This window comes from Crotalus tigris, unplaced genomic scaffold, assembly GCF_016545835.1.
Source record: "Crotalus tigris isolate CLP2741 ecotype Arizona unplaced genomic scaffold, ASM1654583v1 scf7180000017836.1595184, whole genome shotgun sequence".
Taxonomy (NCBI): Eukaryota; Metazoa; Chordata; class Lepidosauria; order Squamata; family Viperidae; genus Crotalus; species Crotalus tigris.
Window position 1 is genome coordinate 1,263,752 of NW_024096663.1, and position 27,367 is coordinate 1,291,118.

Consider the following 27,367-nt stretch of genomic DNA (forward strand, 5'->3'; position numbering starts at 1 on the left):
CCTCCGCCATTAGCAGAGAGAGACAAGGAGAAAGGTACTTGTACTTCCCCCCCTCTCTCATGCGGACTTGCCCCCTCGCAGGGCTAATGATTGGCCCTGCGCCCGGGTGCCCCACCACCTGGAAGAATGGCGGCCAGGAAGTCCCTTTCCCGGGCTGGCCCCGTCTGAGGTGCACGTGGCAGGGGAGCCGTGCGGGGAAGCTCCAAAATCACCGCTGGGAGCGGCCGCCCAAGCCTCTGCTGAGCAGGCCAGCCCTCCCGCAAACCACGGCCCCGAGGGAGAGCAGCCCCTCCGATGCCCAGCTGGCACGACCGTTGGCCAAACAGCAGCAGAGCCGGAGACAGAGGGTCAGTGGCGGGGGGTGGGAAGGGACTCTGAGTCCGTGGAGCACTGCCGCAAAGCAGCCGTGGGGCTGGTGGCGTCCCCAGCTTACTTGTACCAGGCGGCAGTCTCGGCTGGGGCATCACTTTCTGGGCCATCCCCGGGCTGCTCAGCCGGCCACGTCTACCTGGGCCGGGCAGTAGTCCTGGCTGGGGTGGCGGCTGGCAGGGGCATTACTCCCTGGGAAGCCAAGCCGGCCACGTGTCTCCCTAGGCCAGGCTGGGGGGCAGTCATGTCTGGGGCGATGGACAGCGGGGGCATCACTCCCTGGGAAGCCGAGCCGGCCATGCATCTCCCCAGGCTGGGACGGGCGGCAGTCCTGGCTGGGCCAGCGGCCGGCGGGGGCATCGCTCCCTGGGAAGCTAAGCCGGCCACGTGTCTCCCCAGGCTGGGCTGGGCGGCAGTGCCGGCTGGGGCGGTGGACAGTGGGGGCATCACTCCGTGGGAAGCTGAGCCGGTCACATGTCTCCCCAGGCCGGGCCGGGCTGCAGTCATGGTTGGGGCGGCAGGGGCATAGCTCCCTGGGAAGCTGAGCCGACCATGCATCTCCTCGGGCTGGGCGACAGTAATGGCTGGGGCAGTGGCTGGTGGGGGCATCACTCCCTGGGAAGCTGAGCCGGCCATACGTCTCCCTGGGCTGGGCCGGGCAGCAGTCCCGGCTAGGGCGGTGAGCAGGCAGCTGCGTCCCTTTGCCTTCCTCCAGAGGTAGAACTCCAGCCTCCCGCAGCAGGCTGAGATAGGCGAGCACCTTGGAAGATTTGCCGCAGCAGCTCCTTCTCCCCGTAGGCCTCCTCCTCTGCTCCCTCGGAACCTTCGCGCCAAAAGGCGGAAAGAAGAAAGTCTCAGAGAGGGAGAGCGTGGGGTGGGGGGAGAGCAGTCTTTTCCGAGGGGAGGAGAAGCCAGGACGGCAGAGCTGCCAATACTTTAAAAATTTAATATGTATGGGAGGAGGATACACCGCAGTGCAAGGGCATTGTAGGGAAGGCGGGGGAAGAGGGGGGGAGAAGAGGGATAGGAAGGAAAGAAAACGAAGGAAGCTCTGTAACCACCCGAGAAAAAGCAAATTTAAACACAGTAGCTGCCAGGGAAGGAGGAGGGAGAGGAGGTTTGGCAACTCGCTGGAAGGGACCAATTCGGGGTTCGGGAAAGGCACAAATCTTTCTGGAACAAGGCAGGGAGAGGCGTTGGGGGTTCCGGCCTCGGAGGGAAGAAAATGAAGCTCATCCAGCCTCTTCAATCAAGTGCTCTGATCCTCACAATCAAGTGTCCTGTTCCGCACAAGCACACACACATTTTGCGGCTCCCAGTTTTTTCTTTTGTGAGGGAAACAGGTCCAAATGGCTCTTTCAGTGTTTCAGGTTGCCGACCCCTGTCCTTGACTATTAAAAAGCTGTTTCAGTAACAACTAAAGTGAAAATGGAAATTATAGCATTTATTAATGAGAAAATGAAACAGCTACTCTATTTTTTGTGTTTATTAGTCTAAAATGATAGAAATTTCACTGTTGGCAGTCTATAGTTTTGACCATTACAGAATAAGTAGTTAAATAATGGCTATCAAAAGTTACAGACAACCTTAAACTGATATTTTTATCAACCAGTATGATCATTTATTTATTGAGGAAGTAGTTCAAACACTGTAAAAAAGAATAGTCACTATTTGAATGACAAAATTTTTTTCTTACAGCCTTTGGCTAATCATTTAATTATTATTTAAAGTATATGACTATACAATGTATTTATGCCTAATCCAACTATGATAGAAATATAGAAGAGTTAAATCGTACTAAGAAAATTAATTTTCTGATTGTGGCAGAAAAGTAGCACTTACTTCACTAAATCCAATCTGTTGTTGATTGCAGCCCAATGGAGAAGCGTAACATTTTCTTTATCAGGTTGCCGTACATCATAGCCTGCTTCTACCAACTCACAACAACGATCATATATTCCATACCTTGAAGAAAAGTCTAATTAGTTAGTAATTCTGAATTAATCAAACTTAATATTTGAATATGAACAACACTGGACAGAATAGAGAAAAAAGGGAGACATCTCTCTTATTTTCTTTTTCCAAATGACTTCTACATTTAAAATGCAGTGCACATACTTTCCTGTTCTTCCAAGGTGAAATCTTATTGTTTCTGCCATACTTTTATTATATAAACCAAGGTTAGATTTGCATTTTTACAACAGGAAAAATGTTTATTGGGCTAGTTATCAAAGTTATCACAAAAACCATTTTATTTTATGAAGCTGCATATGCCTATTCATGTGTTATTACAATACTTACTTGGGACAAGAAAGCACTAACTGGTTTTTGTAAAATGTGTGTGGGTGTTAGTCTTTTGAGATGATACAACTAGATAATTACAGATAGTCTTTGAGATACAAACAGCTGCCTAAAACTGTACTGTTTGTTTACACATAGTTTAAGATTGCTTGCAGAAAGATACTTTGCAGTCAACTGTTTATTAGCTTTTGCTTTGAGGATTAGTGTGTGAACTACTATAGACTGCTTGTAGAACAGCTGATGAGCGGGCAGTTCTCTCCAGAGGCTCCACTTGGAACCTGCAAATTCACCCCCATCCCAATTTAAGTCTGGGCACTTGCCTGGAGGTGCTGCGATTCAGAGGTGGAGGACCACCTGGCCTTGCCAGAACAGCTGATGGGCAGGCAGCAGCATTCCCTCTGGAAGCTCCAGCTGGGGACCTGGCAAATTCACTAGCCTTTCAGTTCACTTAAGAATGGCAGAGGTCACTTAATGAATCAAGCCAAACAGTAAGTCCAATCTGCGTTCATTCAGTGACCCGGTTGATTCGCTTAATGAGTGTATTTCAAAAATGTCATAAATATGAGTGTAATTCATTTTACAAAATTTAGACTTACGACCCTAGTGGGAAGGCTCCATTAGGGTCATAGCTTGAGGACTATCTGTAAATCATGGAGATAACTATTCATCGCCATTGGCTGAGGGAGATCCGTTCTGGAGGAATCCGCCATGGATCTGCAAGGGAGAGGCTCATCAGATCAGCGAACCAAGGCCTCCTTGGCCAATAAGGGGCCACCAGGAGTATCTCTGCTTGTTCCCGAAGAAGCTTGCATATTACCGCCGGGAGAAGAGGGAGAGGGGGAAAGGCATAGAGCAGTCTCTGCGGCAATGGGCTCCGAAGAGCGTCCATCTGTTCCGCCCCTGGAGATAGGAACCGTGAGAAGAACCGGGGCAACTGAGTGTTGGCTGGGGACGCAAAGAGGTCCAAAAGTGGAAGGCCAAAACGGTGACAGATTTCTCTAAAGACCCTCGGGTGGAGGCGCCATTCCGAGTGATCTACCATTGCCCTACTCAGAAGGTCGTCCTGAGTGTTCGCCTCCCCTGAAATATGATCGGTCTTGATGGAGGCCAGACTGTGTTCTGCCCAGGATCCCAGTAAGAGCGACTCGGTCAATAAAGTCCGAGATTGGGTGCCCCCTTGTCAGTTTACATGGGCCTTGTCAGCCACGTTATCCATGAGGACCAGTATGTGACGCCTTGTCACCAGGCTGTGAAAGTGGCGAAGGGCTAGATGTATGGCCCGTAGCTCGAGCCAATTTATGTTGTGCTGAAGGTCTGAGTGGGACCAACGGCCCTGTGCCCACTGCGAGCGAAGGTGTGCTCCCCAGCCGAACAGGCTGGCGTCGGTCTTTAATACTATCCGATCTGGCTCCTTGAAGCATGACCCTCTGAGCATGGCGGGAGATAGCCACCACATGAGGGAGCGCAATACCTGGAGTGGGAGTCTCACCCTTCATTGAGAGGCACTGAGGTTCTGCCTCTGGAAAGGAAGCATGAACCACTGCAGTTCCCTGGAATGAAGCCTGGACCACGGGACGATCGCTATGGCTGAGATCATCTTCCCTAACAATTGGGAGAGACTGACCAACGTTACTGTCCAACCCCTGCGTAATTGGAGGGCTGACTCCCTTATGCTGTCCCGGCGTTCTTGGGATAAATACACCCAGCACTCCACCGTGTCTATGTCCCCGAGGTGTAACAGCCTTGTTGTGGGAACCATATGACTCTTGGGAAAGTTTACCGATAACCCGTGATCCTGGAGCAGCTTTACCACCAGTTCGACGTCCGAAATGGCAGACTGGGCTGACGACGATTGGATTAATATGTCGTCCAGGTAAAATTGGACTCTGACTGATACCATCCTTAAGTGAGCTGCCAGAACTGCCAGGATCTTGGTAAATACCCTGGGAGCTGATGATAGGCCAAATGGGAGTGCCCTGTATTGAAAATGGAGTCCCTTGTACGCGAACCGTAGAAACAGGCGATGGGCCAGAGAGATGGAGATATGAAGGTATGCCTCCGTGAGGTCGATAGACCTCAGGAAGTCCCCTTTTCTTATGCTTCCCAAGATGGAGCGGAGCGTTTGCATCTTGAATTTGCAGTATACAAGATGAAAATTCAAGCCCTTGAGATCTAAAATGGCTCTCCATCCCCCTGACGCCTTTGGAACGACAAAGAGGATGGAATAAAAACCCCGACCTCTCTGGTCCGCCAGCACCGGTTCTATGGCCCGTATGTTTACTAGATGTTGAACAGCTTCTTTCATTAGTTTTTTCTTTGTTTGGTTTCATGGGTAGGGGCAAGAGAAAAATCGATTTGGAGGGTTGGAAATGAACTCTAGGATCAGGCCGTGACGTATGGTGTTTAGTACCTATGCATCTGTGGTGATGGCCTCCCACTGGTGGGCAAAGAGAGTCTGCCCCCTATGGGAGGAACCGCTGGAGAGTCACCTAGAGCAGCGAAATGGTCGGCCGTTCCCATGAAAGGGCCGCTTGCCCTGAAATTGCTGTCTAGGTCTGGCCGCCTGTCTGTCAGGCTGTCTATCCTGTCTGTCCGGAAAGGAACGGATGGGTTGAGAGTAGTTATACCTAGCCCCTGCATGAAATGACTGCCTTCGCGGACCGTTTGTCCGATTTTTTAAGGAGGTGATTAAGGACCTTGCGCTTATTCTTATTCTCAGTGAGATAAGGATTCAATGCGTCTCCAAACAATTTATCTCCCTGATATGGGGATGCCGACAGACGCCACTTAGACTTGGCATCAGCGTGCGAGTGCTTCAACCACACAGCATATGGCGACCAGTGACACTGGACACCATAGCCCTGGAGGAAAATCTGGCGGCTTGGAGGGTGGCATCTGACGCGTACTTGGTGGCTGCCACCATCTTGCTAAGATCCTGGTGTGTGCGGATATCCTCTGCTGGAATACAGGCCTGGAGCTGCCTGAGCCAGTTTTTTATCAGTGTTACCTGGGAGGGGAAGGGAGGTGGGAGAAGTCCACTGTTTTCGGACCGCATTCAGGAACATGGGGGCACAAGGGATGCGGTGTTGAGCAGCCACTGGTTCAGTGAAATTTGGGTCCACCTCCGAGTCTGGGGAAACAGCGGTTGTTGAAGAGAAAGGATCAGGCCCGAGATGGGCTGTGGATGTAGCCTTGCGGAGCAAAGGGACAAAGAAGGAAGGATTGAAAAGGCCACTGAATGAGAGGGCTTCTGGAGGAGGCTCCTCCTCCTCAGACATTGGGATCCCCTGTTCAACGTCATGTTCGCAAAGGGATGAACCCTCAGAGCAGGTAGACCCAGACGGGAAAGAAGGAGCGTAATAGGTTTCCGGAACCGGTTGATGGGAAGGAAGGTGAGCGATGGGCGCTGGTCTAGGAGCTTGCGCTCTGGCCTCAAGAGTGCGGTCTACCGCTTGCGCAATCAACAAGGCTAGAAGGTGCTCCGTAGGGAGGAGAACAGGCTCACTTGGCCGAAGTCCGGCTGCAGTAGGGGCAAAGGTAGCCTCGGGGGTCCCGCGATGAGCCCGTGTAGCTGTGGACTGGGAAATAGGGAGAATTCCGCCCGTCCCACATTGTGCAGGGGAATGTGAAGGTTCCCCCGTCAACCATATTCCCAGGGGAGAGATTGGGGGCCCCAGGGGTAGGTCAAAGGCCAACCCTTCAGCTTGAGAGGTCTCCAACCTGGCTATTTTCTGTGCCTTTGAAAATTCCTTTTCTAGAGCTTGATGTCTCCGGCTAGCCTGCTTTTCAGCTCTCTTAGAGGTCTTAGTGGTAGATCTGACCTTGGTTTTGGATGTAGTCTTGTTAGCGCTCTCCAGACTAGATAGAGTAGGATTCATTGGAGCCGATGTAGATGGCAAAATGCCCTTTGAGGAAGGTACAGAATCCTCCATTCTCTGATAACACAGGAACACGGTAGGGGGCCCCTGGTATCTAGAGAGTATTATACACTGGTTAAGGACAGGCACACTATTGGGGACGCCTGGAACTCAGGTAAAGCTGTTGCGTGGATAAGGACAGACGCACGACAGGGGACGCCTGGAATCCAACTATAGCTGTTGCACGGATAAGGACAGACACACTACAGGGGGCGTCTGGAATCCGGATAGAGCTGTTGTGGATAAGGACAGACGCACTATAGGGGGCGCCTGGAATCCGGATGAACAATAATTGTATGTATAATAAACAGACGCACGATAAGGTACGTCTAGAAACCAGTTAGTAATTTAGTAAAGCCCGGAGACACCAAACCTGAGAAAAGGAGTCCAAGGGAACCTGGCTAACTAAGAGTGCCTGTCAGATCTTAATAGAATCTAAAGACCCGGGAAACTGTATACAGGACCAGAAATTGTCCCCTAGGGCAGCTTGGAGGTTCTGTGTATTTCAGAGAGAGAGAGCCCGCCTCAAGTTAAAAAAGGGCCTATCTCGCTCTCAAAATGGTGGCTGTCTCCAAAATGGCGGCCTGCCTGGCAATAGTAGAGTCGTCTGCTCTGCTTGGACCTACTGATTTCACTCACCACCCAATAATTTCCTTCTCTCCGAGGATACTATCAGTAAATGAGAGGGAAGAATCACCTTCCTCCAATCCCCTTTGAAACGAACTAGTGATTTCACTCCCCCCCAATTCTTTGCAGACCACGTGGTCCAAGATGGCGGCTGCATGTGCAGTAGGCCACTAAGTCTGCCGCAGTCCAAGGGCTTTAGAAGTAAGCCCGAAGCCGAATGAATGCTGTCTTGGGCAATAGGAAGGTCCGCGTCTGGAGACTGGCAAGTAACAAGAAAAAATGGAGCCTTTTCTCCCTCCGATCAACGTATAGCTGATCGGTGCTGTTTCCTTGGTGCACGCTTGCGCGGCCTCCGGCCAAAAAATGGGCAATTGTGGGGCCGCGAGCTAGATTAGAGCAACCAAAGGCCAAGACTGCGTCTGGGGTGAAGTTGCAGCCGCATCCGAAATCCCCAGAAACATGAGAATTCGCAAGGAAAAAAACCTGAACACAATGCGAAAGGGAACCTCCCCCCCCCCGACGCTTGCAATCAGCCACCGGAGTCGCAGCCGCAAGCTCCGGTAGAAGGATTGAATTGCTTTGATGTCGGTTAGGGACTAACAGCCGTTAGCCCTCAGGTGAATCCAACAAATTAGTCTTTGAGAGATTATCTGTTGGGTTGGGTAAAATGGGGGGGAGGGGAGAAGGAAGGAGCCCCTTCCTTGGAACAGCCTAATACGTATTTCCCCCCAAGTCAAGAATTTGAAAGAAATTCTCAAATTCCTGAATAGGAAGGAAAGGGAAAATTTGCTAATGGGGTTCAAATCTGTGCTGAATACAGCACTCTACAGAAAAAAAACTGGGGAAAAGAGAATCCACCAATGGTGACTGTACCTGCCTAAGAGCCAAACTTGCACGTCTGTCCTGGGTGAGATCAAGTCAAGACTGGGATCTCTATGGTCCAGGACAGGCGTGGCAACTTTGGCTGACTTGATCTGATTGGGCAGGAATACAGTCTAAACCCATTGGTGTATTCTCCATCTCCAGTGCTGGAGAAACAAATAAGCAAAAGCATTAGATAAAAAGGAAACTAAATTACCAATGTCATGCACTATATTTCTCCCTACCTTTTGACTCTTTTGATCCTAAACAATCTCTGTTCCTACCACATCAATCCATAATTACATAATAATACAAAATTAATATCTTAAATGTTGATTTCCCCATGAAACAAATATCTATATGACTAAAAAAATACACTTACTGTGTGGCTTTGACAATATCCCATGTACTGTAATCATCAATGTGGCTTTTGCGCCCAAGAGATTCATTATATCCATGGTTATAGTGAGCTGGAGGTTTGATTTCCTGAAAAGAAGCAGTTTTATTAAACTATTTAAAATATATTAAAATTTCTAGAACAGAAGAGTATAAGTTCCGCTAAATCAGACCGCTGATCTGTTTAGTTCAATATACTCTTTTCCACTATAGCTCATATCCCGAGATCGAGTATGGGCAATTTTTGCAATTCAACTTTCCAGACTTCTAGAGCAGTGCTTTTCAACCCATACTTTGGCACCTAGCAGGTGGTACACCTATGACAGGTTGAAAAGCACTGTTTAAAAAAAGTGTAGAAAAAATGTGTAAAAGTGTAATGGGGGGGGATAAGCTAAAGCCTTTGGGAGGGTCAGTTGGAGCTGTGGTATTGCCAGGGCTCTGCTGAGTGCCCAGGATCTACGTGGGGCTCTAGCTGATTGGCGTTTCTAGGAGCAAAGCATATCCTGGGGGAGAGGAGTAAGCTGGAGTTGCACCAAAAAGAAAAGGAGGAGGAGGGGGAGAAAGGAGAGGATATAAAAGGAGGAGGTTTTGGTGGGAAAGGGAGAGAAAAAAAGATGACAGGGAAAGAGAAGAGGATGGAGAAAGAGAAACGGAGAAGAGGAGACAAGCAGAGGGAGAGAAGGGGATAGAACAATGCAAAAATTAATGTAAAGAAACAGACACAAGTTTCCCATTAAAAGTGTGCTAAGTGGGTATACAGATAGTCCTCAATCTACAATCACAACTGAGCCCAAAATTTATGTTGCTAAGTGAGAAATTTGTTAAATGAGTTTTCTTGCTACATTTGTTAAGAGAATCACTGCAGTTAGTAACATGGTTGTTAAGTGAATCTGGTTTCCCATATTGACTTTGCTTGTCAGAAGGCTGCAAAAGGGGATCACATGACCATGAAACATTGCGACCAACATAAATATGAATCAATTGCCAAGCATCTGCATATAAGTCATGTGACCCTGGGGATGCTGCAACGGTTGTAAATGTGAAAAATGGTCCTAAGTCACTTTTTCAGTGCTGTTGTAATAGTCACTAAGCGAACTGCTGTAAGTTGAGGACTATCTGTACTTTAGCATTTTTTTTCTTTTTTGAGGGGGGTCATCAAATTTTTGACACTTCGCTAGGCGACTCGTGGTACTCGAATATTGCCATATCCTAAAAGTGGTACAATCTGTGAAAATGTTGAAAAACACTGTTCTCAAAGACAGAGCATTTTTCTTCTATTTTAAAAGATTAATAAAAGTGGGAATAAACAAATTGTTCCCATTGCCATCCTTAAGACCTCCCCCTCCCTAAAACAGCCTGAAATTATACAGCATAAATGTGACCATATTACTCTGGAGTTTCAGATGCATGATTTTGGACTGATTTGGGGGTAATTTAAATAGTTGAGATAGAAGTCATTTTCTTTCTGAGAGCATCTTGGTCCCATCCTGATTTCTATTTTAAAAACAAACAAACTGCTGAAATTATATAATCTCATGATGCCACAGATGGCATAAATTGAGATCTGGGAAGCTACATGTAGTTTGTGGGGCACTGATTACCGCCTTCTTCCAAACAGATTACAATCTGGATGAGAGTAACAATCCTCTTTCACTATTAATCCCCAAATGATATTCAGGCACACTTCCTCTAATTCTGTGGTTTCCATATGTAAGATTATAAGATTCCTCTCAAAGTCAGGAAGCACTTACATCAACAATTATGCAAAAAATTGCACATCAGTTTCAGTGTAGCTTATTCTGACGTAACTATTGTTTTATTTATATCCATATATATGCTGTCTGTATTAATAACTCTAGTTAGTTACCGTACTAGCTACTGTACAAATAGATGTACAATTAAAATAATTACTTTAAAACATGATCATGAAAAAAGAGATGAAAAGATACACAATTCTTTTGCTTAATATTATTAGACATATACGCAGCATTTCATTCAACAATTCAAGCAGCATAGCGTGGTCTCTCTTTTCTTATTTTTTTCCTCAAAGCAACATTCCTGTAAGGTAGATTGGGCTAAAAGGGAATAACTGACCTCAGTCACCTAGTCAACCTTCATGGCTGAGGGTAGATGAGAGCTTGGGTTCCCTTGCTCCTAGTTCAACTCTTTAACCATTACATCACATTGATTCTCCTTTAAACTGTGCCAAAGATTTTCAAATGTCCAAATTTTTGCATAATTCTTCAGTAAACCTGAATCTCATTCAAGGCAATTTTATACACCTACTAATATAGGATGAGGCACACAAACCAGACTAACTGTACTATGCTTTGTACCTGTTTATTATTTATAAACTTCACAGATGCATCCCATTTACAGTGGAAATACTTTTATAATCCAGTTTTAGTTACTCACTCTGAATGCTTTCAAGTTCAAAAATTTAACAAGAAAATGCCAGCTTAAAGATCCAATACAGATGAATGAATCCTTCAAAATGAGAATTCTAAAGTCTAGTAACCAACTACAATATCAAAGAGTTCCAAGGATATACTGACACAAAACTCTTGGTAACAAGTCAGTAGAAAATAAAGCAAATTGAAATAAATCTATAGAAGAAAGAGAATTCAAACAAAAATATATAGTTAAACCTATACAGTTACAACACCCCCAAATTAACATACCATTAAATATTGGTATTATTAATTGGAAATATCACCTGATTAATATGCAAAGATGTATTGTGTTGCCTTGAGTAACTGACCTGGGACATATTTTGAAATAATTATACGTTTAAGTCAGTATGCTTAAAATAGCTACTTATTTTTTTTAACAAATAAGACATCAATCCCAGGGGCATTCCTAATAGAATGGAGATTCCCCAACGTGTTTACAATTCTAAAACCAATCAGAATCAAAGATGCATAAAGCCAGCTATAAAATGTCTATTTTTCATGTTTGAACTCTATTAGACCATAGAAGATAATGGTTTAGATAGCAAATTTTTAGATGAATAAAAAAGAAGAAAATTTATTTACATAGCTTATTATTTCTATAGAATTTAATTTAATCATCCTGATAGCCCTCCAAGGAAGAAAAGATGAAAAAAAGCTGATGACCATACTGGAATGAAGAACTAGTGAGTAGGTGGGCTCTTAATTCCTCTCTGAATTAGAATCAGAATAGAGCTGGAAGGGACCTTGGAGATATTATAGTTCAGACCCCTGCTCAAGCAGGAGACTCTATATTATTTCAAACAAGTGACTCTGGACAAGGAAAGGACTTGAGATCAAAAACAAATGCTCCATACAATTGCTCTTTGAAAAGAAAATGTAAGACAATGGTATCTGGTAGATTTAGAGCAGGCATGTCAAACTTGCAATGTCACGTGACGTTGCGTGATGTATTGGGACTTTTTCCCCATTGCTGGCAATGGGGTGGGCACGGTTTCGAGGTGATGCATCCAGCCCGTGGGCTGGCAGTTTGACATGCCTGATTTAGAGTTATGGGAGATAAGAAAATAGTCATATTTTTGCTCAAACCAAGGTTGGCACATTCAAAAGGACACTAGGTTCATATACTTCCTTTTCTAATCACTTTTGGAAATTGCTTATGAACTGCTTTTCAGCTATTAGGAACCTTTGGATTGACAAGTCTGAAAACAACTGGTGTTTCTTCAATATTTAGCAATAGAAGTTTTAAATAAAAATTTAAGGACTTAATAATTGTTTGGAATAAACAGCCAAAGGATTATCAGAACTTTGGTTTTGGAAAGTTGCAAGCAGACTAAGGTTCCAGATGGATATGAAATAAGATTTTGGAATTGATTATAAGAATCCTTTCCATGGTAAAATGCTTTTGTTTTGAATTCTCTTTAAAAACAATGGCAGAATGAGACTTTGAACACTGGACACCAGAAACAAACCAGAAGGAACTGAAGATTGCAAATAAGAGAAGAACACTTAAATTTGACTTAATATTACAGAGAGAGCAAAATATTTTAACACTGGACACATTGAAGGATATTTTTGACCAATGAAACCAGAAGTTAATTTTAAGAGTGTCTGCCTCTCTGGAGCTTCCGGTGGCTAGCGACAATGATGGCAGCTACTTTGTATCTGTCCTCCTGAGACGGTGTCAGATCTGCGGAGCACAGCGTGAATCAGCTGGCCCGCGGCTCGAAATCCCCTTCCCGGGCGAAGGGAAGGGGTAGAGACTACACGAATAGAGGTAGAACTTCTTAACCCCCCCTGGATTTCTTTTCTGGGGGGGGGTAGAAAGAGTGTTCCCTCGGAGTTCGTGCTTTCTCCGCCTCTCAGCTGTCTTTGTTTCTTCGGAAACAAAGTGAAACGCCGCTACCATCTCCGCGCTTAAAGTTTTCTGGTGAGTGATTTTTAAAGCAGACAGAACTGTTTAAAGGATTTTACTTAGAGTTAGAGATTTATTTTTTTTTATTTTTTTTAGCTTATGCTGATTCTGTTTTCTTTTGTGTTTTTTTTTGGGAGAGTGAGAGTGAAAGTAAAATGGCGTTTTGAAAGTGCTTTTTTTTCCCTATTTCCGGAAAGAAAAGACGGACTTAAATGAAATGTATGTTTAGCATTGTTTCTTCTCTCTTTTAAGTTTCTTTTTCCTTTTTCTTTTAAAGTGCTTTGGAAGTTTTTCTTTTTTTTGCACTCTCCCTGGTCTTTTTTTTAATTTTAAGGATTTTAGTATTATTTTTTTTTTAAAGGAGAAGGAAAGAGAGAATAAGACTTTTAAAAAATGGCTTCAAAGAGACAACCAGCTTCTATAATTTCTAAGGTGGTTTCTTCTCCTGTAATTGCAACTGTACAACAACAACTTAAAGTAACACCACCGGTGCAGCAACCTAAGGCTATACCTCCATCTTCTCCTCCCCCGCCAGGCTTGTCTGCACAAGATATTAAAGATATAATGGGAAATGCTGTGTCCCAAATCAGGGAGGAAATGAAGTAACTTCTGGAACAGAGCAAGTTTGAAAGTAAAGAGGAAATGAAGGAGGAAATGAAGTAGCTTTTAGTGCAGAATAATACTATTCTGAGGCAAGATATAGTTTCAGCTTTATCAGGATTGGCTTCTGTGGTCGTGAAACTGGATTCCAGAGTGGAAGAAGTTGCAGAGAAAGTAGATTTCCTTGAGTACAAATTCCAAGATATGGAAAAAAAGATGGAAACTTCACAAGATGATATTCTTATGTCTCAGTATAGATAAATGGAATATGCTTTGAGAATCAGGGGTCTTAAAGAAGACATGAATCAAGATCTGATGAAGATGGTGATTAATGATCTAGCTGTTGTTTTGAATACAGATAAAGATGAATTACGTAGAGAAGTGGAAAAAATTTACAGAGCTAACTCTTGGATTGCGAAACAAAAGAATCTGCCAAGAGATGTGGTGATTTATTTTGCCAAGAGGTCTCTGCGTAATGAGATTATACAAGCTTTTTATAACAAGAGGTTTCAGATTGCTGCCCAAGATGTCATTATTCTAAAGGAAATCCCATCTAAAATTTTAAGAAATAGAAAACATTTTGCTTTTTTAGCTAATGAACTTAAAACAAGATTGATGCCATTCAGATGGGAGATTCCGATGGGTATTGTTTTGAGCCATGCAGGGACACGTTATAGACTTAATACGGTTGCCAAAGCTAAAGAATTTTATAATACGGTCCTGGGAGCAGGCTCATTTTCATCTATGACTCAGAAAGCTTTGGGCGGCAAAGAGGTAGAACAGCAGTCTGAAGGACTAGGTTTGATGGCTGCTGGAAAATTACAGGTGGAATGGCTGCGTCAAACAGAGGTTAAAGAGCAGAGAATGACCCGTGCAGCACATAAACGTAAGGAAAAGGAACAACAGAAGAAAGAAGCTAAAGAATCTTCTCATGAGAGTGCTTCGATGCCGGTGGGAGGAACAAGACCCAAGAGTTCTGCAACACATTCTTCAGTGGCAGATCTTCAGGCAGTCTTCTCCAGGCTCCTGGTTGAGGGAGATGGCAAAGTTCCTGACCTGGAATGCTAACGGTCTCAATTCCCCGCAGAAAAGAAAGAAAATCTTTCATTATTTAAAGCAACATAATAATATTATCTGCTTGCAGGAAACTCATATTTTACTTAAAGATCAAAAATACTTAGCTAATGCTCGCTTGGGATCTCACTTTGTATCTCCTGCCCCTGGAAAAAAGGAGGCGTGGTTATTTATGTTAAGCAAAGTCTACCAGCTTTGTCTGGTAGAATCAGATCCTCAAGGAAGATATGTTATGATTGAACCTGGCTTATATGGTAAGAAAATACTTATAGTGGGATTGTACGCACCAAACCAGCAACAGGAACAATTTTATAGATTGTTACATCAGAAAATAACTTTGTTGGACTATAGGTCTGTGATATTAATGGGAGACTGGAATGGTGTTTTAGATACACAAAAGGACAAAAAAGGTTCTTCTATTTTTTTCAAACAGGCTAAATTACCTAAAGCCTTTTTTGATTTGAAAGAGGACTGGGAGTTGAGAGACTATTGGCATGAATGTAACCAAGAGGAAAGAGACTTCATCTTTTTCTCAGATAGACACCAATCTTTTTCAAAGATTGATTTCTTCTTGATTACGACTGACTTATATAATAGGGTGAAGAATGTAAAAATTTTTCCTAGGTCATTGACGGATCATAGTCCAGTCTGGATGGAATTGGCTGCTGAAAAAGAGGAGAGGAGATCTTGGAGGGTGAATGAGAATTTATTTAAACAAGAAAAAAATGTTCAAAAATTAAAGGAATGTTTAAAGGACTATTTTGCTTTAAATATGTATAAGGGAACATCAATGTCAATGGTATGGGATGCAGGTAAAGCCTTTATGCGCGGGATTTTGATAAAAATGAATAATGTTCATAGACAAAAGCAGATTCAGAAACGTAAAGAATTGGAAGAGGAGATTAAATTAAAAGAGAAGTCTTTGATTTCAAACCCTTCAGATGAAAAGGTTAAAGAAGCTATAAAGTTGTTAAAAACACAATTTAATATGTTGATGGCTGACCAAGCCGCAACTAACTTAATGTTTATGAAGCAAAACACATTTTGTAATGCTAATAAACCAGGGAGATGGTTGGCCTATCAATTAAGAAAGAAACAGAGACAGAGAATTATAGATAAAATAAATTATAATGGTAAATTGGTTTACCAGAAAGAGCTGATTAAGAAATCTTTCTTGGATTATTATCAGAAATTATATAAGAGCACCAATGTACAAACTTTAGATATAAATAATTATTTAAGTAAGGCTAATTTTCCTAAACTAACAGAAGATCAGAAACAAGAAATTAATGGTTTAATTACTAATGAGGAAATTGTAACAGCTATTAAGCAATTAAAATTAGGTAAAGCGCCGGGTACGGATGGCTTGACATCTATTTATTATAAAACCTTAGTAGAAGAGATGACTCAACCTTTATGCGAGCTTTTCAATAATATATTACAGGGTTTAGAGATTCCTCCGTCATGGCACAGTGCTTTTATATCTTTGATTCCAAAAGAGGATCAAGATCTTACCTTACCAAAGAATTATAGGCCTATATCTCTCTTAAATGTGGATTATAAAATATTTGCAAAAATTTTAGCTAATAGGTTTATGAGGGTTCTGCAGCAGCTTATACATAAGGATCAATCGGGCTTTATAACTGGAAGGTATATGAAAAATAATGTTAGACAAATTATTAATTTATTAGAATATCTAGATAAGAACAACCAAATCTCTGCAGGGCTGATATTTTTAGACGCTGAAAAAGCCTTTGACCAACTGAATTGGCAGTTTATGTTAAGATTAATTAAGGAGATCAATTTTGGAGAAAAAATATCACAAGCTCTAGGTGCTATATATCAAAAACAAACTGCTCAACTTATTGTTAATGGGGGTTTGTCAGAGGTTTTTACAATAGAAAAAGGTACAAGACAGGGATGTCCATTATCACCGTTATTGTTTGTTCTAACATTGGAAATTTTGTTGACCAAAATTCGGGAGTCACAAGAAATAAAAGGAATAGAAGTTAACAAAAAAGAATATAAGTTAAGAGCTTTTGCAGATGATTTGGTGGTTACTCTGTCTCAACCTACTTACTCTGTAGTAAAGTTATTACAACTGATTCATCAATATGGATGTGTCTCGGGTTTTAAAATTAATAATAATAAGACCAAAATATTACCTAAAATATGACTAACCGTGATAAACAGATTTTGGTTAATTTAACAGATTTTGAAGTTGTTGATAAGGTAAAATATTTGGGGGTCAATTTATTTGTTTCTAATGCAAAATTGTATAAGAATAATTATGAAAAGTTGTGGATCAGGGTACAGAAGGATTTGAAGAATTGGGATAAGTTACAGTTATCTCTTATGGGTAGAATTGCAGTGATTAAAATGAATGTCCTACCAAAATTTCTTTTTTTGTTTCAAATGCTACCTATTTTAAAGAATGAGCTTAACTTAAATGAATGGCAGAAAGGCATTAATAAATTTATTTGGGCAGGGAAAAAACCAAGGGTAAAGCTTAAAATTATGCAAGATTTCCGTGAGAGAGGTGGACTCAAGGTACTGAATTTGAAATTATACTATGATGCTGTGGTTTTAACATTGATTAGTGATTGGGTAAATTTAACAAATGTAGACATAGTCCATCTGGAGGGTTGGGATTTACTTTTTGGATGGCATGCCTACTTAATTTTTAATAAAAAAGTGGATCGAGCTTTTAAATCACATATTATAAGGATTTCTTTACTTAGGGTTTGGAGGAAGTATTATAAGAGTGATTTTAAAATACCCTTATGGGCCATACCTTGGCATGCGATAGAGGGGATAAAGAGAGGAGTTAAAATGGATAGGGTTTCTTATACACAATTACTTAAATGGGATGGTCAGAGCTGGCAGTTAAAATCTTTGGAAGACTTAGCACATGAAAATATTACCTATTCATGGTTTCAATACAGACAAATAGTGGACAGATGGAAGATGGATTGTAATGTGGGCTGGCTTAGAGAAGATGAAAATCTTTTTAAACAAGTAAAGGATCAAAAACAAACTCATATTAAGAGGGTTTATGGGGTTCTAGTGGAATTGGATTCAGAATCTGAATTAATTAAAGACTGTATGATTAAATGGGCACAAAATTTTGGTGAGCCAATCCCACTGGATACCTGGGAAATTATCTGGGTGAGAAATGTTAAATTTACACAAACCCAGAACTTAAGGGAGAATTTTTATAAGATGTTTTATAGATGGCACCTTGATCCACAAAAAATGTCTCTTATGTACCCTGACTTACAGCCTAAGTGTTGGAGATGTGGCTGTTTGGACGCCACTTATTATCATATCTGGTGGTCGTGTAAAAATATAAAAGCTTTTTGGATTAAGATATGGTGGAATATTCAAAGAATTTTTAGAAGGAGGGTAAAATTTACTCCGCAATTATTTTTGTTAGGTATTGTTACTGATTATGATGCTAAGGAGGTTATATTAATGTTAAATTTGATTACAGCCGCAAGGCTGTTAGTAGGGCAATATTGGAAGAAGGAATCTTTGCCTACCTTGCAAGAGTGGTTTTTTAAAGTTTCTTATCTGTCAGAAATGGCAAAGATTTCGGCTTTTTTAAAGGGGCAATCGCAAGAGAAATTTCTTGCTGTATGGGGAAAATGGATAAATTTTATACAACATAAATTGGATACAAAAAATATTATTTAGCCTTTTTGTAATTTGTATATAATTTTTGATATTTTATAGATTGTTTTCTCTTTTTTTTCTTTTTCCTATATCTTTTTCTCTTTCTTTCTTTTTTCTTTTTTTCTCTTTTTTTTCTTTTTTTTTTCCTTAACATTTATGTCATATATATTTTATTATTAACTATTTTATAAGTTGTAAAAATTTGTTTAGGTTTCTTAAAATTTTAATTAAGCCTATATTCAGCTCTGGGAAGCTCGGGGGGGGGGATGGAGGGGGTGGTTTGGGAGGGGTTGGGTGTGGGTTGTTTTGTTTTGTTTTTCTTGTTTGTTGTTGTTTTTTTGTTGTTATTTGTAAAAACTTTTTAAAAATTTCAATAAAAAAAAAGAGTGTCTGCCTCTGTAGATTATGTTTTAAATACATATGTTATGGAGGATGAGCAAGTTTTACTAGAAAAGACTGGGACTGCCCTGAAAGTAAATTTTAAAATGACAGGCTACAATAAGGATACAGAAAAAGATGCTACAAAGACATATAAATAACAAACAAACAAAAAAAAATAACCTGGATAACTTCAACAAGGAGACTTGTTAAAGCTTTGAAGACTTTTGTGAAAAGTGACAAAAAAATGAAAAGAAATCAAGTTCTGTGGCATTAGAATTAGATCAAAATTCCTTAATGTAAAAGGAAGGAAAATAAAGTTGGTTTATTTGATCAAGGTTAAAATAGATAAGTAATCTCTGCTGATCTTTTGTTGATCAGGATTGGATGATGGCTTTAAGATATAAAATATGTTATGTTTATAGATAAGAGAAGATGAGAAAAAGAGTTCACTTGTTGCATTTTAAGGTGGTAAGTTACAAAATGGTTGTGATGAAGGGGAAAATAATTTCTTAATATTTTTTTTCTTTACTATATTCTTATTTTTTCTATTTTTTCTTCTCTGCAATTTCTATTTTCCTTTTTATTTTTAGTTTGCATTAGTTTTTATCTTTCTAATTATAATGTTCAATAAAATTACATTTTCTAATAGCCATCATTTTCCAAGCATCCACAATTCAATGCTTCTGTAATCCAAGCTCTAGAAATCTTTGAAAGTAAGTGAGGAGGAGAGTGTAGGCTTGGAGAGATAGGAAGTAAACCCAAGGTAATGGGGTGGGGAAGATGGGAAGAGATAGGTGGGGGGCACTGCAGCATCCCTAGTCAGTTGTGTAATATTAAATGAGAACTTTGGGACCAAGTCGTAAGTAGCTTTTGGGGGGGGGTCTGATGAAACTTTGAACAGCTAAGCGACTAGTCATAAGTTGAGGACTAGTTGTTTTTGCTAGACTCCACTGAAAACACAGCATAGCACCCCCACTTGGGCTCCAGAATCCCTAGTCAAAGATTCATAAACTAATTGACTGACTGAAAAGTGAGAAAGCCCCAAGCTGTATTATCACAGGAATTATCAAAAGGTAATAGCTTCCCCCCATTTTGGTCTTCCTTTTCCCTGACATCAACACAAAATAAAAATACTAGGTGACTAGATCTGATCTATAACCATTCTCATCCCTAAGAATGGTAACACCACAAGTCCTTCACATTTATTCTCCAGTTATTAGGTGTGCCTAGTAAGCAACATGACCACTTCACTGACTGTATTTATCATGTATATAATATTATTTCTGTAATGTGCTGTTGAGGGGGTGGCATGTTTTCCTTTTCCCTCCCCCCCGGTCTGTGATTTTCCAGCTCGTACGCTTTTAATTCTAAGGGAATTGAGTAAAAAACAACAACAATGTGCCGGTCTTAGCGAGCTTCAGCTTGCCGCTGATGCAATCCAGGGGCAAACTGCTGACCGGCTTGGTCGGTCTCCCAAAGGGAGCTGGCAATTCGGCTCTTTTGAATTTTGCGGCTAGGAAAAGGACGGCCGCGAGATCCACTTTTAACTCGCTCCCGTATGGGAATTTGCTACGACGCCTGTTAGAAGCGATCTGCTGGGTCAGCGATGGCTAGGCTGTGGTCTGGCTCCCTATCTTGATGGGGAAAGATTCCTCCCTCCTCGCGCTGATTTGACCCATGGGGTGCCAAAAATGGCGACCGGTCTTTGTTAGCCTACCGAGTGACTGATTTAAGTTAAGGCTTCAGCTGAAGCCTGCCGGGTCCGCTCCAAGCGGCTGTGTGCCACAGCGAATGAACAGCTGTTCACTTCCTACTCTTTGCTTTAAAGGAAAATAAGGAAATAAGATTAATATGACCTGATCACGGTGATTTGAAGCCTAGAGCCAAATAAGCATGTCTCTCGGGCGACAAAGTCATGACTGGGTTCCTGGTCCAGGAAGAGAGGCATGGCAACTTGGCTGACTTAGTCTATACGGGCAGAAGACGAAGCTAAACCGTTGGTGGATTCTCCACTCATCATGCTGGAGAACATAGTCATCCAAGTTAGATATGAAAGAGCTGGCCACCTACTTGCAGATATTCCAATCTATCAAGGAGCGAAAAAATGGTACTCAACTTCCCCTAGGTTTAATATCTATGATAGCTATCATAACCAAAAAGGAATTCCATCATCCGGAACTTTGTGACAGGTATTTGGCAATATTGCTCATGCTGATGATACAGCAACTATTTTACTTGCATAGGTGGATCTCACGAAAAAGCTGTAGGCCTGCAAGAAGGAAGGTTTTACAATTAACTGCTCTAAGACTCAGAAAAATCTAGTTATCACAAATATCAATAGCGCATTGGAAATAATAAAAATTAGGTTATACTAAAGGAGGCAGATACATAGAGTCCTCAGTTAATGACTACTTTTTTAGCAACATTTGAAGTATTGATGGTGCTGAACATGTGATACTTATGACCATTCCCCAAAGTTCTGACCATCACAACACTCCCACAGTCATTGATCATAATTCAGGCACTTGGGACTTCCGGTTCTGGATCGCGGCGTCTGCAGCCATGTGGAGAGACTTCTCTCTTTGCCGGCTGCTTTCCCTCTTTCGGTAGACCCTTAATCGGGTCGAAAAGTCGTCCTGAAGAGGCAACTACCGTTGAGGAGGAACTCGTCGACTGTGGAAGGGTGGCAGCTCCTTCTGCGGTCCGAGATTGCTCCTTAGGGCCAACAGAGAAAAGATTGACCAGTAAAATGGCCGATCACTTTGCTGCTGTAACCAGAAGTCAGAAGAACATTTAAGCGCAAAGAACCACATGGTTGATACGGGTGAGATTTTTTTTTCTCCTCTCTTAGCCCTTTTCTCTTTTTTGTTTCCTGTAAAAAGCATTTTTGGAACTATTTCCCTGCTTTAAGAGAGTGGCGTTTGTTAGTGTGGGAAGAGAAGCTTTGAAAATGGAATGAAAATTAATGTCAATTGACTATTTTTTATTTCTATTTACTTTGGGGTCTTGAAAAAAATTTTATTATTGAATTTTATTACTGGATTTAGTTTATATGTGAAGAATATTTTTTTTTCTGATTTGGTCAACATCATTTTTGGTGTCTGGGAAGAGATTTTACAGTCTACTGAGGACACCCTGTGGAGAAATTTAAAATTGCAACTGTCTTTTTTCTGTTTGATGCTGAGATTGGCTTTGCTCTTCAGATCATTATAAAAGGGAAAAGACAAAGAAAGTTAACAGCTGTTAAATTTGTGGGGCTGGACACTGGCTAAATGTTATTAAATACAGACTCCACTAAAAGATAACAGGACTGTTTCTAGTTACTACTGAAATGTAGAAACCCTATTCACAACTCAACTGTGAACTTATATTGGAAAAAATCTATTTAGCCACTAAGCAAATATGTCTGCAAATAAAAGAGAGTACCACAGAAATAAAAAACAGAAACTCTACTTTGAACTTACAAACCAACCTTCAGATTTCATCTGACTATTCTACAGACCAAAAAATAATAGAAGAGGAATTAATCAACATTAAAGAAGATTCTATCTCATTCTATGTACAACCTATTGAGATTCCTGATGATCAAAAATGACTGTAACTAAACCATCCACAATTTCAAAATTAACAGAAATGGACATGCAAATACAACTGACTGGGGACTACGGCAATTTTGATAACCAACTACTAACCACAAAACTGGATATAATTGAGTGTCTTACTCAGCAGATTCAAATGTCGAGACTTGAATTTTTAAAACAACAAGGGATTATCTACAAAGGAGTCAGGTCCCTAAAACAGAGGGGGTGATACTCTTTCTTGCCTCAAATGATACCACAAGGAATAAAGAGAGACTTATTTGTTGATATAGAGGCTTTGTTATGGAAAACTGCTTGGCACAAAAAGAAAGCTAGAATAAGATTTAAGAGTGTGACCTAAAACTGTACACAATGGGTTTAAAAGGCTTTTTAAACACGGATTGATTCAAGGTTTAAGATTACTAAATAAGACATTAGAGATCCTGATTGAGTAAAGATTAATTAAAGATGTGAACTTAGTGAGAAGATGTTGTTCTTTGTATTAATATGTTTGTGGTGGATATAACAATTATTTGGATCGGATTTAAATTTTACTGAGTGGGTTAAAAGAGTTTTACATAGATATTGATAGATTATAGATTTAAAATAGAGTAGAAATGTATTTTTGGAGTAATATTCTTGTTTTTAGGAAGGATAGTTATTTTGTAATGGAAGGAGAATAAGAGGGATTTTTGATAAAAGAAGTAATGATATTAATAAATGAGTCGCTGATTATGTTAAGGAAAAAGGGAAAGGAGAGACATCTGAAGTGTTAACAATATGTTTATCTAAACTAAATTGGAATATGGTAATTGTAAATAGTAAAGCTCAATACAGGATCTGGATTTATATAGATGAAATGTTATTGATGATTTTTTGATTGATTGAACTTTATTGAAAAATACATTAATTTGAATATATTATATTATTTGAGAGAATAGAGAGGGAGTTTTTAATGATTTAATCTGAATTACATATGTATGATTTTGCTTATGGATAACTGATTACCCTGTCACCACATTGTTTCTCAAGCACCTGGTTGTAAAAAGAAAAAATCAATAAAACTTGCTTAAAAATAATAATAATAATTCAGGCACTGGCTCACACTTATGACAGTTGCAGCACCCTGCAGTCATCTGATCACCATTTGCAATTTTCCCTGCCAGTTTCTACCAAACAAAGTCAACGGGGAAGTCAGCAGGGAAAATCACAAGTCACTCACCTAAATTGCTCCTGCTGCTTTTTCTCCCAAGGAGCCATTACAAACTAGGAGATACCAGCAATACTGTAGATCAGACATGTCAAACACAAGGCCTGTGGGCTGGATCTAGCCCACAATGGGCTCAGATTTGGCCCATGGGCCACCCTGAAGATGGCAAGGGACCGGCCCCCGGCCCACCCCAGCCTTGTCAGCGTGCAGACAGGAGGCAGCAACCGTGTGGGGCCTGATGGTGTCTGGCAGCAGCCTGCCAGCCCCTTGACCAGCACACTCTGGGACTCCACAGCCCGCTGCAACTACTGGGGCAGGCATGGCAGTGGCAATGGCAGCAGGCGAAGGCATAGGCATGGGGGGGGGGAAGCACATGATCTGGCCCATCTCACTTGTCAATGCACAGCCACCAGGGCTGTGATGGGGTAGGTGGCTGTGTGGTAGGCGGGCTGGATCGTGTGCCTCCCTCCCTGCACCTCTGCCTCCACCTGCTGCTGCCATGCCTGCTGCTTAGAGGAACAGCCCCGACAGTCACAGCAAGCTGTGGAGCCCTAGAATGTGCCGGCTGAGGGGCTGGCAGGCTGTGGCTACTGCCAGACACCATCGGGCCCCACATGGTTGTTGCCTGTGTGTGCTGGTGAGGCTGGTGGCATGGTGGGATGCTGCCACATGCGGCCCCTGTGCATTTGCCCCCACTGTCCAACCTCGTCCTCCAGCTCCGCTGCACACGCAGGATGAGCCTCCCACCAGCGGCCTCACCCGTGATGGCCCTGGCAAACGGGAAGGGCGGGAAGTCCCCATCCCCAAGAGGCAGCTGGGACTCCACAGCCTATATAGTGCAGATGGGTCCAAGCGCCGTGACTCAGCCCTCCAAGCAGCAGGTAGAGGCAGAGATGTGGTGGGGAGAAGCACCCAATCCAGCCTGCTAGACGCGGCGTGCAGCCATTTGCCCTGTTCCAGCCATGAAGGCTGCGGGCAAGCAAAGACAGAAGGGGCTGCAGCAAGACAGCCGAGCTGGTCACTGTCACCACGTCTTGTCCCCTGCACGCTTGGCCCCCACCATCCAACCTCATCTTCCAGCGAGCATCCCGGGAGCTCAAGGACCAGGCCAGGCACCCGCTGCCCAAGTTCCCCCCATGTGATTCAAAAAGGTTGGCAAGATTCCTCTGGATCAGGCCCCGATGTCCACCCTGGTCCACTGGAAATCCCTGGATCCCTTCAGCTCCGCCTGGGCCCCCATAGGGGCCCCTGATGCAAGCAATGTTAAGCTGGCCATGCCCACTCTGGCCACATCCAGTCGGCTGTGACAACCAGCCATGCTCCCTTAAGGACAAACACAATGCTGATGTGGCCCTCAATGAAATTGAATTTGATACCCTGCTGTAGACCATAATGCACACCTGCCCGTAGTATCCCCCCACCTGCACTCCATAGCATATGCCTGACCATAAGTGTGCAACACACCTTCCTCACCCAATTCTACTTGTACAGTGCCACAACACCTCGTCCCCTGCTTTGATGCACTCATAGTGCTGCAACACCCTGTCTGCCCATCTGCCCTCCATAGTACCTGCCCATCTGCCAGAGAGCCAACCAGACTTATGACTTCCTACTGGCATCCCCAGAGACTTTGCTTATGCAAATCTGTAAGTTATGGTTATGTGATCTCCTCTCTTAATTACTTGAGATCTTCACTTAAAGGCGGAAAAGGGACTGCCATTACTAAGTGAGGTGATCACATGACATCACACTTTATGACTTAGCAATATAATTTCCAGTCCAATTGCTGTGGTAACTCAAGAACTACCTGTACTTGCCGATATCAAGCTTTCAAAGCTAAAACTATATTTCAAATGCAATACAGTGAAGCCTTCAGACATTGTTCAATTTAGGCTTTTTTACAAGTGAAAATACACAAAAATCCAGCAATTAACCGATCTAAGTTACCAATTAAATCTCCAAACTAGCTGCCTAGTAATTTTCTCATATCCCATGAAACATTCATATCTCAGTCAGAAAACTCTTGATCTTGTTTGGTCAAAGAAAATATGAAGTGCAAAAATCATTACTTTTGCACTGTTTTAGATGCCAGCTGAACCTAAAACATTTTTTCCTCTTAGGGAGGCAACCACATCCTAAATTAAAATGATTTTAATTTCTATAAGGTAATTTCCATTGAATCAAGTTCTATCCCTGGTGACTTCAAGGTCAGCTCCATGTAGGGTTTTTTGATAGCAATAAAAAACACATTGTCCTTGACTTTTGCAAGGTTTTTTTTTAAAAAAACTGTGCAAAGTGGCCCACAGTTCTTGGCTCTGATCCAAATTATAAACTAGGTTTTACACTTCTTAGCTTTTTGGGATTAACCAAGATTGGAAAGATATTGGCAGAAATCTGAATAATTAATTTTCCATGAATAAAAAAATTATAATTATGGTCTTGTACTTTAGAAGGTGCTGAAGGCAAAAGAAACTTAATTATTAGGAATCCTACCTGACTGGGTAGATATTTAACATTTTCTTAGATATAAGTTTCCAAGCATCTAAAAGCAGAGAAGGAAGAATGACAAAATGAATATGTTACTAATGTTTCTCTCAAAAACCAGTTTTGGAAGAAGCCTCTTCAACAACCTTTACAGGTAGACCTTCCTTAACAACCATTCGGTGACTGTTCAAAATTATTACAATGCTGAATAAAGAGTTGTACAACTGGTGCCCAATATTATGGAAGTTGCAGCCTTTCCTCCTCCCCCCCCCCCCCGTGGTCACTTGATTGGAATATGGACTCTAGGAAACCTGTTCACACTTATGATAGGCTGCCCAGAAAGTTAATGAAGAAACTGATAGAAAATGTCGCAAGTCACTGCCGCCTAGCTGGTTCCTGGGGGCTGACTGAAGAAGGTCCATTGGAACTCATTTTGGAAAGAATCTTTTTAAGCCAGCCTCTTTGAGGACAGAAGGGCTGCTTCCCAGGTTAATTTTACCCAATGGAATACCTCCAAGCAGCCCTGTTGCTCTCAAAGACACGGCTGGAAAAGTCCATGGCGAAAGCCAAGAGGGATTTTAGCATGGGACAACTGCAGCATGGGGCATTTGGAATCAGTATTGCAAGTGCCCCACATTAAAATCCAACTTGGATTTCACTCTGGAGTTTTTCCGCCAGCATCTCAGAGAGTGGCATGGCTGCCTTTGAGATTGATTTTGTTTCCAACCAGGTTATGTGCAGCCATTCTACGCAGAGAGAGAGAGTGCTGAGCTGGAGAAAAGAAGCTGGGACCACAAAGATTTGAGCTTCTTTACTCCAGCCCAGTGCTGCAATTCCCTTCTGCCCAGAGGTAGAAAGAGCCATCAAAAACACGAGTGCCAATGTTTATGATGTCTGGAAGCTCTTTCTACCTTCAGAAACATTTTGTTGGCTAACTTTCCATATTACAGGTAGCTATGCCTCACATCGGCTAGATATGCTTCTTAGCAGCAGAAGGTAAGAGAAAATAAGTGGACCTGCATGGAGTGTTATATCATGCACTGGTAGGCCTAGCCAATTGAGGCCGACCGACCTATGGCAGGTTTCCACATTACCATGGATGTTGGGCCTCTCAGGGCCTCCCATTCCAAGGCATCCCCATGCAGTAACTGAAGGACTGCAATGAGGGAACTGGGAATGTGGTAATTGAATGAAGTGATCCCGCAGGCATTTCGCTTAATAGCCACAATGACTTACGACCCAAATTCCAGGCTCAATTGTAGTCAAGGAATACCTATCAAGTAAAATGGATTCAATGTAAATGGAGTGCATGTATAATTTGTAAATTAAACTAACCTGTACTTGAGGTCAGCTGTTACTTCTTTTAAAAAGAGATAACTGTAAAAAACCACTACAGAAACTGGGATAAACAGCTATTGAAATATGTTTATTAAAGCCTAACTGCAAACAATTTTCTGAAAGCACAGAACATTAACAAATATTTGTTTTTAGACATTGAAAGCTAATTAGCATAACTAACTTATTCAATA

General features: G+C 42.0%; 1 protein-coding gene across 1 annotated transcript in view; it reads right to left on the reverse strand.

Annotated features, from left to right (window-relative positions):
* Window positions 1-27,367, reverse strand: part of ZDHHC17 (zinc finger DHHC-type palmitoyltransferase 17) — a 77,111-nt gene that overhangs the window by 47,088 nt on the left and 2,656 nt on the right. Inside the window, exons 2-3 of the mRNA XM_039343300.1 lie at window positions 8,458-8,561; window positions 2,212-2,334 (exon numbers count right to left, since the gene is read on the reverse strand). Coding sequence (XP_039199234.1) covers window positions 2,212-2,334; window positions 8,458-8,561 — 227 coding nt within the window. The remainder of the gene's footprint in view (window positions 1-2,211; window positions 2,335-8,457; window positions 8,562-27,367) is intronic.